This window comes from Hyalella azteca, unplaced genomic scaffold, assembly GCF_000764305.2.
Source record: "Hyalella azteca isolate HAZT.00-mixed unplaced genomic scaffold, Hazt_2.0.2 contig3573, whole genome shotgun sequence".
Taxonomy (NCBI): Eukaryota; Metazoa; Arthropoda; class Malacostraca; order Amphipoda; family Hyalellidae; genus Hyalella; species Hyalella azteca.
This window is the reverse complement of record NW_025933818.1, coordinates 228,181-243,118: the sequence shown is the minus strand read 5'-3', so window position 1 is coordinate 243,118 and position 14,938 is coordinate 228,181. Positions and strand designations below refer to the sequence as shown.

The following is a 14,938-nucleotide window of genomic DNA, read 5'->3' as shown; positions in this document are numbered from 1 at the left end:
TCCAGCTATAGAGTTCCTTCAACAATATCTGACAATATTTACCGGGGAATGAAAGCCGAGCAACAGATGGCAACGCAAAGAGGATCTTTAAATAGAGTTCAGGTTCTTCGCTTTATGAAGATCAGATGACGTCCTGGCAAGGCTAAATCTTTCCCACTGATCAGGCTCAGAAACGCCCACTCTATGCCTGTCACTCTCTAAAATAAGGTCGCAAGAAAAGGCTGCACACAAACGCCCACTCTACGCCTGTCACTCTCTAAAATAAGGTCACAAGAAAAGGCTGCACACAAACGCCCACTCTACGCCTGTCACTCTCTAAAATAACGTCGCAAGAAGAGGCTGCACACAAACGCCCATGGACTCTACGCCTGTCACTCTCTAAAATAACGTCGCAAGAAGAGGCAGCTCACAAACGCCCACTCTACGCCTGTCACTCTCTAAAATAACGTCGCAAGGAGAGGGACCGAGGCTCTGGAAAGCGTAAACCTAAAGAGAACTATTGCCAGAAAGTGCGCTATCGTGTCCCGATAAATGGAAGGTGAAGTCGCACGATACATCCCTAGAAATGCCAGCGGCTATTGTTGTGACGAAGTTTTCAGAAATGTTACCGAGAAACAGATATGTTATACAACAGATGTTTCGTATATCCAGAAAACCATCGAATGGCTGGATCAAGCGGAGATTGTTCCATTTCAGTGAGTTTCAAAGATCCTATTGGGGAATAGAGACACTCTAGATTTATAGCGTGAAAAAAAATAAAATAAGACCAGATTTATAACGTTAACAATGGCAATATTTGGAATGCAATTCAACGCAATAAAAGTCAAACAAAATAAGGTTAATGTATAATCTGTGGAAATTCAATATCGATGCTTTCGGCGAGTTGATGATTCACGCCGTATTACATTAGCTGAATCGGCCATATTCAATAGGAGTATATAATAAGTGCTTCCACGCCATATGAATCATTCATCCATAAAATTGTTAACAACGCACTCGTCCTAAAAATATTTGCTAGGCATAGATGCAATGCAACATTAAAAAACCTAAAGTTTTTGAGAAGATATTCATCAAGGTGCATAAAAAAATATTTTCTCATTTCCCAAAATGAATAACAGTGAAATGCTAGTAATAACTTCGAGCAGTGATACAAATTCACCACTTTTTACCATAAGAAAAAATGACAAGGCGGGTAAAATTGCACAAGTTGATTGTTCTAATGGGACGAAGCAACGTGAAGGCGCCGGATGCAAGATATTCGCTAGGAAGCTCTTGCGTTAGAGGCGATGTTCCCGAGGCCGTTAGCAAGCAAAAGAGATCGCGCGGCAGAAGCCAAAAATTTTTTATCAAAGTCGCTGCCATCCAAGATGACGGCAGAATTGCTCTTTTCCGTCTCCTATGGCATGTTGCATGTTGGTATGAATTCAAATTAAAACCCCAAGAAATTTATATCAGTTTTTTTTTTATTTTTCGTGAATTTTATTCTTTTTGTGTTAATAACATTTTCATTTAGAAGAAAATTCAATCCATGAGACCATTCGACACCGGCAGCTTTCAAATGTGATCTTGATGAAGCTAACCAAGTGCCTCCAACGTTCTTTAATTTTGAAATAATCTTTCAAACGTTTGCGTTGGTGAATTTGGTTGCAGGTACGAGTATATATGTAGTCATAAAACTGGATATCGTAAACATTGAAGTGACGTAAACATTAATTTATAACTAAATAAATAATTTCTGGGCTTCAGAACTTGATCAGATTTACAATCAATCGAGTAGAGCTTGTCATTCACTTTGGATTTCCATGTTGCGTTTACTTTATTAAAAATTTTATACATGAATAGATACACCTCACTAAATCGTTTTTACCTGTACTAATAAAGCACGACGAGATCTGTCGTGCTTTTTTCCTGTGCCGCAATCGTATGAGACTACAGCCACACCAACGTACGTCGCGCATACAACGTCATTGAAAAAGTTGGCATAGTTCCTATAATTGGCGTTGATCCCAATACTGAAATAGAATAAAATAGAGCATCAAATAAATCATTTCTAACCCCTCTATCATCCGACAATATAAAATATATCGGAAAAGGAGTCTACGGAGACCTAAAGCCATGGTAAATAATGCAATTTGGTAAATAAATTACGTTGAATCCCTAAATTGTTATCCAGAGAGCTACATGGCGAACGCGTACATATTTAAATGAGAAAGCCTATATTGGATTTCCGGAGGCGACCCGACGAAAATAATACAATTATCTCGAGTTTATTTTGTTGTTTTATCGCAATTTAGAAGGAAAAAATCGAATTGGTAAAGGCGGGAAAAAATTAAAAGAATTTAGAACAAATACACATTGACAATAAATCGCAGTGGCATTATTGAAGCTAGAAGCAAAAAGCCACGTGGCATCAAAAATTATTTACTTTTCGGCTGTCATGTACATTTTAGACGAATATATTCAGTAGTTTAAAAAGTTAAATTCCATCACCTTCCAAGAGTCTTCTGCATTCAGGTAGAATTTTTTCAGCAAATTTCTCATATTAATTAATCTACGGGATCAGATTCTACAACCCTTCCACTTTATCTCTTGCATTTCTCATCCACTTTTTCCTCTACTTGCCTTCTCTTTTTCCATCAAGACATAAACAGCGTTTCGTCTTCCAAAGAGCGATCATAAAATCTGAGACTATTTTCGAGCTTCCGTGAAGCGAACATCTTTTGCGTCCAGACATCGCTTTAGAAAAGTTTAGACATCGGATACGTCGAGGTAATGATGGCAGAGAAGACGCACTGGATCCCACTCATACTAGCAAAAATTCCTAAACAAAATAGCTTTATGTCTCCTGTTTTTCTAGGCACTGTTCATTGAGATATGATCCCTCCGTGGAAAAACATTACGATAGAGCATCAATCTGAAGAGCAATGAATAACAACATTCTTTGTTACTGTACGCGACTCAATAACGAGGAAATCTTGCCAATCGTACATAATCATGAATAAATACAATTTTCGCAATAAAAAAATTGAGTAAACTCTAGTAAGACTCAAATAACATAAGCGAAAACTAATTTAACTTTACAACGCAAATCACATCAGTTATAATAAACATTCTACCCCAGCATCTGATCAAAATTAATAATGGTAAAAAAATTACTTCCATGCAAAAATAGGTAGGAATGATTTTACCTAAAAAACGGACAAAAAATCAAGTCTAAAAATTGCAAAATTTATGGTAATTTAATAAAGAATTGGATGGTGAAATGTATCATAACTTTGCTGGCTTAACTGTCGAGTTTTGAAAGAAGCCCAAACTGCATTATGATATGGCTTTTTAAATTATGCCTACACAACGTAAAGAAGTCTTCGATATGAGCGAGAGCCGATCGAGCTAGCTACGGAAAGACGCCAGGTTTTGGCAACTATTAACTTCTGCGGTTTTAGTTTTTCTCTGACATTTCGTATTTTTTTGCTGAATTCCAAGCATCAAGTTTCGTCGTCAAACTTCTTGCAATTAACAATAAGAATAAACGATCGGAAATAAGATTCAACTCTTAGGTATCGCAGAACAATTCAACTTTTGATGAAGACAACTTCGATTCCGCTACATTTTAATGAATATATTTTGGAGAAGAGAAAATTCATCAATAGAACAGATTAGCTCAGAGTCCACTTAAAAATTATAGTAAAAATATATATTCTAAAAAAATTTTACCCCTTCTCCTAGAGATACAGACCAACCCATTGTGTCATGCACACAAAATTTCAAGAAACTCTAGACAATACTACTTGACAAGAAACACTGACCGTTTTTCTTGTAGAACATAACTTCACGCTTGAGTTCAGTCTTGTTCTCAAGTGCCTGCTCGATAGCAAGTTTGTTCTCGTCCAGAGTTTCTGGCCCGAAGAGGAACTTGCATGCGCAGCACTTCTGCATGATCTGCGCACGCGCGTAGCCCGTGAGCTCACAGAAGCCATCGCTGCAGTACACGATGGGGTACAACGACGGCACCTGAGCGTTCCCGAGCACAAAGTTGCTGTCTGCAATGAGAAAAAATCATACATTAGAGACATGAAATGCCATTGTAAAGTATTAAGTAAATGCTATATTTTCGTGCAGCCTCGGGACACATGTGTTCTCATAGTTTTTTACGTGAAGAGGTAAGGTTGTGAAGATTTTTTAGATTTGTATGTGAAAGAAACATGAATTACGATTTTTGTATCCAGTACGATGAAATAATAAGCCGTTGATGTCTAACCAAATATTGTGAAATTTCAGAAATTTCTATCTTTGATATTATCAAATGTATTCCGACTCCTGCCATCATCACTAAACAACTCATAATCAGTCAACGCAATCATCTATACGAAAACGAGCTTAAAAGCACGGATAAAAAACCTCACTTGTGGGTTTTAATACTCGAAGCATAACACAATTTCAAGTGCGTGTACAAAATTTGCAAGCAGTTTTCCTACGTGCATCACATGTTCCTGCAAAAAGTGAACCGGGTTCAAAAAGTCTGCTTGAAAGAGTTATAAAAATTTGCATAAGACGATGAGCAATAGCAGCAGCGATCACTATGTATGCATGAGTGAAATTTTGCATGAGAAAAAAAACGCAAAAAACGCACAACAATGCATGCACTGAACGCAATTTTTCTAAAGCGGTTTACAGAAAATCTTCAACCAAAGACTTTCTGCGTCGCCGGGCCAGACTCTCAAGTTATAATGCATGTCCCGGGATGAAATGAAAACCAATCCGTAACTTAGTTCAGAGAAACTAATAATAAGGTAATCGTGCAACAACATCGCGTTCATCTCATCGCATTGTTCTCAGTTTGGCAATGATGAAATTTAGGAAATTAGAGCACAGATTAAGATAAATCTCTATGAAATTAGAAACCTAAACGAATTGAAAGATCATTATTTATACAATCCGCAATTCAGACTAGTTCAAGTCAAATGCAAAGGCATGAAATTATGAAGCCAATTAAAGAAAACATATAATAAAGATATGAACCATTAGCTAATAATGATGCATAGCAATCAATGCACATTTTGTCTGAATTTTTCAAGTCAAAGTGAAATTCCTTCAGCCTGTTTTGTAAGACCTGTGCTGAATATCGGCAACCTTCTCACATGAAAACGCACAACTTCCACTACACAGTCAAAAATATAGCATGCCGAAATAGCCAATAATAAGGGCAGGGTGGCCTAGTGGTTACAGTTCAGAGTACCAAGATTGGCGCAGAGAGGCGCGGGTTCGATCCCAGCTCTGAGCGCCAGTTTCTGGTCAGAATCGGCGCGGAGGCCAGGCGGTTAAGCACTGCAGAATTGTAGCAGTGAGTTGCGAGTTCTACCCTGCAAAATGCTGTGAATGTTCTGCGATGTTCAGAATCAGCGACAGGCCTACGGCCTAATAAACGCTGAAACCGCTATTATTATTATTATATTATTAATAATACATACGATACGTTGAATACATTGGAACTACAGCAACAACTGCGGGAAGAAAGTTAATAACGGAATTTGTTAGGGAAACTTGAATAGGTATATTTTATGACTAACAAAAAATGTCGGAAAACTCAAAGCTATAGACAAAAAATATAAAATCTAAATTTTGGTTAAAAGTCGAAATAGACATAGTACTTCGTCACAAAAAAGACAGTACATCGTCACAAAGCTCAAAACTTCGTTCTGAGCTTTTTTCCGAAGAAATCAGATTCATAATATTTGTTATATATTTTATAACATTATTCTACTTCTGACCTTAAATTGGTAAGTTTCAGCTGTCAAGCAAGTAACGTGCACGTAAGTAATGAATTAAATTTCAGTTCGAAGAACGTACAAAAAGTCTCGGTCCAGAAATTCATTTATCTCGAACGCAGTAATTTTGAAACGAGAAACGCACATTAACGAAATTCTACGTTATTAACGTAATTAGAAACAAACAATGGAAGGGTCCTTCACGATAGTGACTGCGACACAAGAAACATATAATTTCCTTGCTAAAAATGCAAGGGACATGGGCACCTTGTGCAAATTGTTCCATCAAACGTGGGCTCGACGTAAGATAAAAACAACGGAAAAATAATTCGTGTTTCTAATTCTCGGAAAGCGACGATTTGCTAATGGCGGTGCACAGCTAATGCACGTCACAGGCGGGGCACCGCTGAAATTTTATAAATATATAGTATCAATTACTTATACCCTAGCTTGAGGTACGTGAATAAAATAATTAGCGAGTTTCAACTAGTATATGTTGGCAGAATTTGTTCTTTTAGGCAGGTTTCATTGTTGTTGATATGTTAAAAAAACTAATAAGAAAATTGTCAAAAAAATTCTCTGGTCTTTAATGAAACCTGCCTATAAGTATTAAAATTGGCTTACAACGAAAACTCTTCCGTTTCTGAGAGATTTTAATCAAATTTTGGCATTAAACTCGAATCGTAGAATAATATCTATATGCCAGGAAAGCAAATTATTGATATAAATTCAATATCTCTGTGAATGGCCTTCCCACAACATAAAAAAATTAATCCTGAAGCTTTCAAATTCATCGTCATCGATGAAAAATCACCGTTTAGAGGAAAGATCATTTATTGATAATGAAATAATAATCAAAAATACAAACAGTTAGTACACTAATACGATCTATGACTTTAATGCCATATATATTGATCCCAATATAAATGGGATCCCATGAAAGTTGATATAATAGTAACATCCTCACAAACTATCAGTAAATACCTTAAAATTAAATACGAGTCTGGCTAGTAAGTTTTGGTAAAAATCAACAGAAAATTTCACGGCGACCCGAGGAAATCTACGACCGTTGCTGTCAGGATGAAATTCCAGACCGGAATGAGGATTAGAGACGTGATTGCACTGACATTCCAGAAATTATAAAGCTGTGCAGTGACCACACTTTAAGAAAGTACAAAATAAGGTAGATTGAATTTCAAACTGGTCCTTAATTCACATATGACAAGCTTTTTCAAAAAAAAAATGCCACTACAAGTTTTAAAAATTCAATCCCGCAAAAAAAATTCGAAAAGATTAGTCTACAGCAGTGGCTCCCAAAGTGGGCGATATCGCCCCCCTAGGGGCGATGGAAAGATTTTGGGGGGCGGTAAGGAAGAAGAGGGCGTTTGGGGGGCGATAGGGGGGTGGTAGTCAGAAGTTCGAACGTTGGTTTGACGATTTGTACACAACACGTGCAGCACATGACTTCCAGCGATGGGTTTTTCACCCAGATCTGTTTTTTAACCTCTCCTGGGTTTACGTCTAGGACAAATTAACGGCCAGACTCTCGGCCGATCTCACGGCCAATTTCCAATTCAATGTTCGAGTAATATCTCTCAAACTAATGAACTTGACTCGATGAAACTTGGTACGCGTATTCATTAGGACCTAACGGTAATGTTAAGGTCGTGAATTTTTTTTATTTTGCCTTCATTTGTTTTTGCCATAGTTATATGGCAATACGGGCCGAAATTCACAGTACCGGGTAATCAAGAAATTTTTTCCAAACTATTGAGCAGATTCGAACGAAATTTTGAATTTACATTTTACAGTCCTTACTATCAAACGTTAATAATTAGCTCATGAAAATTTATTCGATTGTGCCTTTGTTCGCGAGTTTTTTTTTCATTTCACCTTCATTCGTGATTTAAACAGCAATACTTGCTTAAATTCGCAGTAATCAAGAAATTCCTTCCAAAACTACTGAATTGATTTGAACAAAACTTAGTATTTAAATACCTAACCTCAGCAACGGTGATGTTTAGCTCGTTACAATTTTATCGTTTTGCCTTCGTTTGCGAGTTGTACGGCTATACGAATTCGGATATACGTAAACGGCTCTTGGTTAAACCGGCTGGTAGAAAAGCCGGTCGTTCCTCTTATATCTGTATAACTCGCGAACGAAAGCAAACTAGAAAAATTGTCACGAGCTAAACATCACCGTTGAGAGGTTAGGTATTTATATACAAAGTTTTGTTGAAATCTGTTCAGTAGTTTAGAAGAAATTTCTTGATCGCCGCTAATGTAAGCGACAAATTATCCGGCGATACGGGCCGAATATAATGAAATGTGAAATCAAGAATGACTGTGAAATGAAAAAAAAAACTCGCAAACAAAGGTAAAATCGAAAACTTTTAAAAACCGAAAAAGTCAACGCTTGGTATTTAGGAATGTATATTCAAATTTTCGTTCAAATCTGTTCAGTAGTTTGGAAGAAATTCTTTGATCACTGCGAATTTCGGCCTTTATCGCAATATAACTCACGAATGAAGGAGAAATTTAAAAATTTTTACGAGCTAAAAATCAACATTAGGTACTGATGAATATATGTTCCAAGTTACCTTGAGCTGCGTTCATTAGTTTGGGAGATATTACTTGATAATTGAATTTGGAGATTGGTCGTGCGACCGGCCACGAGTCCGGCCGTGAATTTGCCCGAGACGTCCTAGGTTTCTAGTGCTGAAACAGTTAAAACAGCATAAAAACATATTGGTTCACTAAATGGGGTTCTATTTGTGAAATACACATTTGTGTTTAACATTTATCTATTAAAATTGCAGCGTACTAAATTTCAAGAAAGAGGCGTATGTTTTTATATATGTCTGTGGGGGGCGCTAGAAGTTCACTAGGGAGTCAAAGGGGGCGCCAGCCTGAAAAAGTTTGGGAACCACCAGTGGTTCCCAAAAAGAAATACAGTAGAAGTACAGTAGTCCCTACAGTAAAGAAATATTATAGAAAATTGAATATCAAGTGCCTACCACGACATCCAGCTTAATTAACACAATGCAAATCCCTGGAGTTCGCACTCAATCTGCACCGGAACTTTGCATTGATAAATCTTAGATTTCGGTTTGCGAGAGAATCTTTCCCGCAGGAACCGAGCAGCAGTGACGCTAATTAAACTTGGCCGGGGCTGCCGACCCAGTGTGTCTCCAGAGGCTCTAGAATTGCCAGCAAATCAGGCCCCCTGCACCGTGCAACGAAATATTGCTTGCTCTCCATGTGCAACGATTTCTAGTACTGGTTCAACGCGGATTCCAACAGTTCCAATAAAGAACTGATGGACATTTTTCTAGACGACAGCATCAGAAAAAATAATTAAAAAATTCGTAGCAAAATCAATCGTTCTATTATCATCACGCCCAATGATTTGGGCAGGTAAAATTCGCATACTACTTTAACGTTCGCCAGATTGTGCCAAAGACCCAAAAATCCCATCAATTACAATGCACTGGTACTTCGACCAAGAACACAGAGTTCGTTTAGGTACACCTGGAAATGAACTGAGTTTACCAAGGCAGGAACACAAACGTTTACAAGGGCTGTTCACCACCGCTGAACAGTACGTAATGCTAGTATGGAGTAAAATAGTGACTTGAACATCCAGCTGAACACTAATTTGTTCTACCGCGACTGGTTATTTAGATTTTTAATTTTGTCATTCCCTAAGCAGGAAAGACATTAGAATATATTATCTGAAACTTAACGCCGATATCGAAAAGCCCTCATGCGCTGGCACGAGTGCAATCCTTGTTATGAATCCTTGAGGTCATAAAATTGTATGACTACTTTGATTGCTAGACCACCAAAATATCTGATTTCAATTTAGATTTGTAAATTCATCCTTTCCTAGTGAGTTTGTCGCTGAGTTATCACGCCAAACAAATTCTCCAATACAAAAAGAAAACAAGGTAGGATTTCCCCACAGATCAGCCAAGCAAAACATAACAAGCGAAATTTCCCGAAGTTGCACCAGCGAGGCACCGGCAAAAGAATTTGATCATCGCGACAAGAATATTTCCAAGCGTGTGAAAAGGCATAAGCGTGCGCGTACCATTTCAGTCACGTTCTGTTGCACAATAAATTAAAGCCGGTGAATTGTTGGCAGCCGGAATGCTCGAACATAATATTTTATATATGAGCGAAAAAATTTTTGACAGTAGGGCGGATCGACATGGCTTACAATTATACAAGAGAACTAAACGCCTTGCACTTTGATTCAAGTTGGTACAATTTCCAGCGAATGTTCGCGTATCAACACATTATTTTGCAATTGAAGCCGAATAATTTGTCAGCCAATTGTTGTGGATTGGCTTGTAGGAGCAAAGACTTTTATTTTTATTTTGCACCTCCGTCTGGCACCAGCTTACCACCTGTTAACGTATCAGTTTCCCTTCAGTTCATCGATTGAAATTTCTTACGTCGCCATGTAATTCCTGGTACAGGGAATATCAAAAAAGTAAGAAGGTTAAAAAAAGTACTTCTCTGCTCCTCACTTCCAGGGCCTGCGTAGATTCCTCCCCAGGGATGTAGCTCATGAATCTTTGCGGGTTCTGGCTCTTATTACCAACCCTGCTCCCAGATTTTAAAAAGCTTTCCGTCAGTGCAGTGGCGCAAAGGACTCGACGCACCTGCGACAAATTAATGAATAAATAAAATTACTGAAGTTGCACAAGAAACTCGACGCACCAGCGACAACTCGAGATAAAAATGCAATGCAGTGGTGCAACAAACTCGACGCACCAGCGAAAACTTAAAAAAATTCACAGCAGTTGCAAAACAAACTCGACGCACAAGTGAAAATTCGAAACAAAAATTCACTGCAGTTGCGCAACAAACTCGAAACACAAGTGGAAACTCGAAAAAAATTCACTGCAGTAGCGCAACAAACTCGACGCACAAGTGAAACTCGAAATAAAAATTCATTGCAGTAGCGCAACAAACTCGACGCACAAGTGAAACTCGAAATAAAAATTCACTGCAGTAGCGCAACAAACTCGACGCACAAGTGAAACTCGAAATGAAAATTCACTGCAGTAGCGCAACAAACTCGACGCACCAACGACAACTCGCACTTAAAACTTCAAGCGGGACTCTTCGTATGGCCGAGACAACCATGGCCAATAAGGCGTCATTTTTTCCTTGAATTTTCATACGCCAAAACCAATTTTGCTTCACTTTGTAACATCGATGAAATTCTGGACCTTAGAATTAATTTTGAAGGGTGTAAATAAACGTCATATAAAAACAACTGCGCTGCTGTCAAAGAACACACAAGAAAGGAAAAATTAACAAAATAGTGTGAATGTTTTTAAAATATTCAAAGTTGGCCGCGGATAAACATTTTGAAACGACATTAACTTCTGTCTAACTTATTATGGATCCTATAATTGAAATACAATAAATTTAAACTCAGACATAAATCGGTTTGTTGTGATATCTACTCGATTCAACCACTTCCCTGCAGATACGTCAACAGTCGTCACTGTCGTACTCGTACATAAAAGCCAGGTAACTATATAATTGATATTAGCAGACGAAGGGTGCATCGACCCTCATCAACGCTTACCTAAAACCTATAAAGTATCTTAAATTCTTAAGTTACTGTCATCAGTTATAGCACATAGAAGAACCTCTCTATCGCTATTCGTAACCAAAACCTAGCATCTTAAGTTACCGTCAGCAGACACGTAGCACATAGAAGAACCTCTCTATCGCTATTCGTAACCAAAACCTAGCATCTTGAGTTACCGTCAGCAGACACGTAGCACATAAAAGAACCTCTCTATCGCTATTCGTAACCAAAACCAGTATCTTGAGTTACCGCCAGCAAACACATAGCACATCGAAGAACCTCGCTATCGCTATTCGTAACCAAGACCTAATATCTTAAGTTACCGTTCAGCCGACACACAGTACATCAAGAACATCGCTATAGCTATTCGTAAAGAAAACCTACTATCTTAAGTTACCGTTTGCAGACACATAGCACACCAAGAACCTCGTTATAGCTATTCGTAACCAAAACCTTGTATCACAAGTTGCCGTCAGCAGACATAGCATATCGAATAACCTCACTATCGCTATTCGTAACTAAAAGCAATGGTAAGACGCGTTGCCGTCACCACTAACCGAGACAGGCTCGTCGCATTGGTGCCTGCGGTCTGGCCGTAAGTGGTCCACGGCGATCACCCGAGTTTATGGCTTTCATAGCCATAAGTCTCTGCACGTTGCCAGCTGGCGCCGGTTGTCCTGAACTGACTTATTTTAGGTAGCGTTTAATTTATTTCTTTTCATTGTTATCAATTTATATCTTAAAAGTGAGCAACTGGTATAGGTAATCGGCACAATACATAAGTTGTTCATTAATAAAATAAATATGGAAATGAAGTCCTCGATAGCCTCCAGACATTAAACCGTGATGGAATGGCCAACCATTTTATTATTGATTGGATCTATAAAAGTGATAAGTAAAAATGGAAGAAGAAATCAGATACAAGATAAAAAATATTAATTGTGTTTTCTTTGAGCTCAGTCACCAACCCCTGCGTTGTCTGAGATTCATATCCTCTCTCAAAATACACAACTATACACGCATAGATATTATTAAGCGATTTTATATATAATGCAACAGATATTAAGCGATTTTCATATATAATGCAATGTTAGTGGCAAATCATGATTTGATTACACGCCTGAGAGAAATGGCCTCCAAAATTTGTCTAAATAGGTCATTAAGATGCCACTCGGAAACCGCTAACAATTCTTGGAATTTTAAAATAAAGAATATATCGCTTAGACAGCATCTTTCCGTTATTTAATAATCTAATTTTATTGCAAGGCCAAGTTTAACTGCAGAGATATTTTTGCGAGCGAACATAAGCGGATATTTACAGAATAGCCAACAGCTAGAACACGAGACTTCGAATGGTGAATTTTTTTGGCTGTTTTCTTTGCCTTTAAATTCTTGATAAACTTGCGGTTTGAGCAATCAAGTAGTTTTAATACGAGACTTCAAATAACTGATAGACTCGGCAGTAACAAACAATTAAGGTCAGTCGCACTCATAAATGCCATTCTTCCATTGGCCCTCAGTTACTCGTCCACAAAATATTGCCTCATCGGCAGTAAACTGCATGGAGGCTTGAGGAATGCACAAATGAGAGCTGCACTAATAACATCTAAAATTGATGGCCTCCTGATCAGAGGTTCGACAGATTATTTGAAGTCTATAATCACTTTCACACAGACGCCGCGCTGCCTGCTGCACTCAGCTATATATACACTCGTGCAATGTTTACATGACACATCAAACGTGGGCGGCGGCTTAAAATGCTGTGAATTTTTAAGAAAACTTCACTTAATTGCAACTTGAACCTGCAGAGACGCGTCTCATGGGTATAAAATCGATATATTAGACGATGGACATTTAGTAAGTGATGGCAACTTGCACATAATATGGATTGAAAATGTTATAAAAGAAGTGTATTAACTGAATACATTCGTGAGTTCTAAAATTATGACAAAGGTCAGTGAGCGAAAATGAAATTAGATCTTTCGAAATAAAAACGAGATCTAGAACTAAGCGAACTGCAATTAAAATTTCCTAACGTTCAAATAACCTGACATTTTTTAACCAAGAGCTGAATTATTGTGTTACGAAAGCGAGCGAGCTCGCACATCCCAAGCGTTTATTCTGTGTTATAAATATCAACTTACTTCACCTTAAAACTCAAGTTTCGCATAGGACGCAGGTAGGAAACAAAAAAATCCCCGAGATGAAAGGCCCATTACCAGGCTTTTGAAATTCTGGGGCAGAGGTGAACGGGAGAATCCATTCTTTCTTTTCTTTGTGAACTTGAAGTCTTGAACTTCCCCTGATGAATACCGCAACCTTAACTCCAGCATTAGTTGCTGTTACTTATAGTGAATGTGCGTTGATAGTAACGGCCATAAACGCTGGTTTGAAAGCAAAAACATTAATTATCAGATTCAATACAATACAGCTTATGTCGTTTAATATTAAAAGGAAAATTGTTCCGTGACTCATACACGAGTTTCGAAGGGAAAATAATCGACGATGCAGCTCTCTGAAAGAAAAACTTCGCAAGGGGCGCTTGTGCGTGACGCACAAATATGTGTATAGATGTTTTCTTTTCTTTTTCATGAAGAAAAAAATTTTAACTGCTAGATATCATTGCTGAGCTGCTGTCATTCTCTGTCCAGTAACTTGAATAGTCTTAGCTTACCGATTTCGAGTCAAGAAGGTAGCCAAAAGTTGCTGTACAACAAAGAGCTTATTTAAAGTTGCCTTGGCAGGCAGCTGAAGCGACCATATGCACAACGGATCTCTGGTGGGCAACGTTGAGACACTGAGCCAGCTGGGGCCGTACTGTTCTTTAACTTTTTTTCGAAATAACCATGAAGATAGTTAAGTGAAAAAAAAATCAATCAAAGTAAAAGTTGTGTCTATGCAAGGTTCTGCCATTGATCAAAATATTTATTTTGATTCGTCCTTTGCAAGACAAGCCAACTATCAACTGAATGCTCACTAATGGAACGAAGTCTAGAAAAAAAAGGACTTTTTTTATAAAGAAAGGTGACTTTTTTATCTGATCCTTTAAGAACTCGCTTTCTCCGGCATTTTAGTTACGTTGGAGGGCATTGCTAAATGAATGTAAAAAGCCCACAACGATAACAAAGTACTTGATAGATGCGCAGCGAAATTACGGATAATGATGCACAAATAAAGGCGTCATCATTAACGGTGCAATGGTTTCAATGTGAATTCATTCCTCGTCTAATATTCGGAAAGTATTTTCTAGGAATGATAAACTAAGATTTTAAGCATATGTAAACATTTCGGAACCGGAAGATCTCTGAAAAAGCGCTGCAAGCATGCATGAAAAACTTGATTGAAAATACAGAAACCAACAAGACGAGTTTGAAAATCACAAATTATTGGCACTTAATGCAAAACGTTTGGGACAAAGCGAATCCAATCGGAATTCATCCGAAGTGATCGAAAAAACAGTCGATAATTGCGGCTTCTGTAAACCCACACCAGAGTTCAAATCATCAATCGCAGGAAGCCTATGGGGCAAATGGAGAGGCGGTGAACTGAAGCGGGCTGA

At 38.0% G+C, this 14,938-nt stretch overlaps 1 protein-coding gene across 1 annotated transcript in view; it reads right to left on the bottom strand.

Annotated features, from left to right (window-relative positions):
- Nucleotides 1-14,938, bottom strand: part of LOC108667415 (potassium voltage-gated channel subfamily H member 8) — a 152,245-nt gene that overhangs the window by 78,816 nt on the left and 58,491 nt on the right. Inside the window, exon 2 of the mRNA XM_047879660.1 lies at nucleotides 3,807-4,040. Coding sequence (XP_047735616.1) covers nucleotides 3,807-4,040 — 234 coding nt within the window. The remainder of the gene's footprint in view (nucleotides 1-3,806; nucleotides 4,041-14,938) is intronic.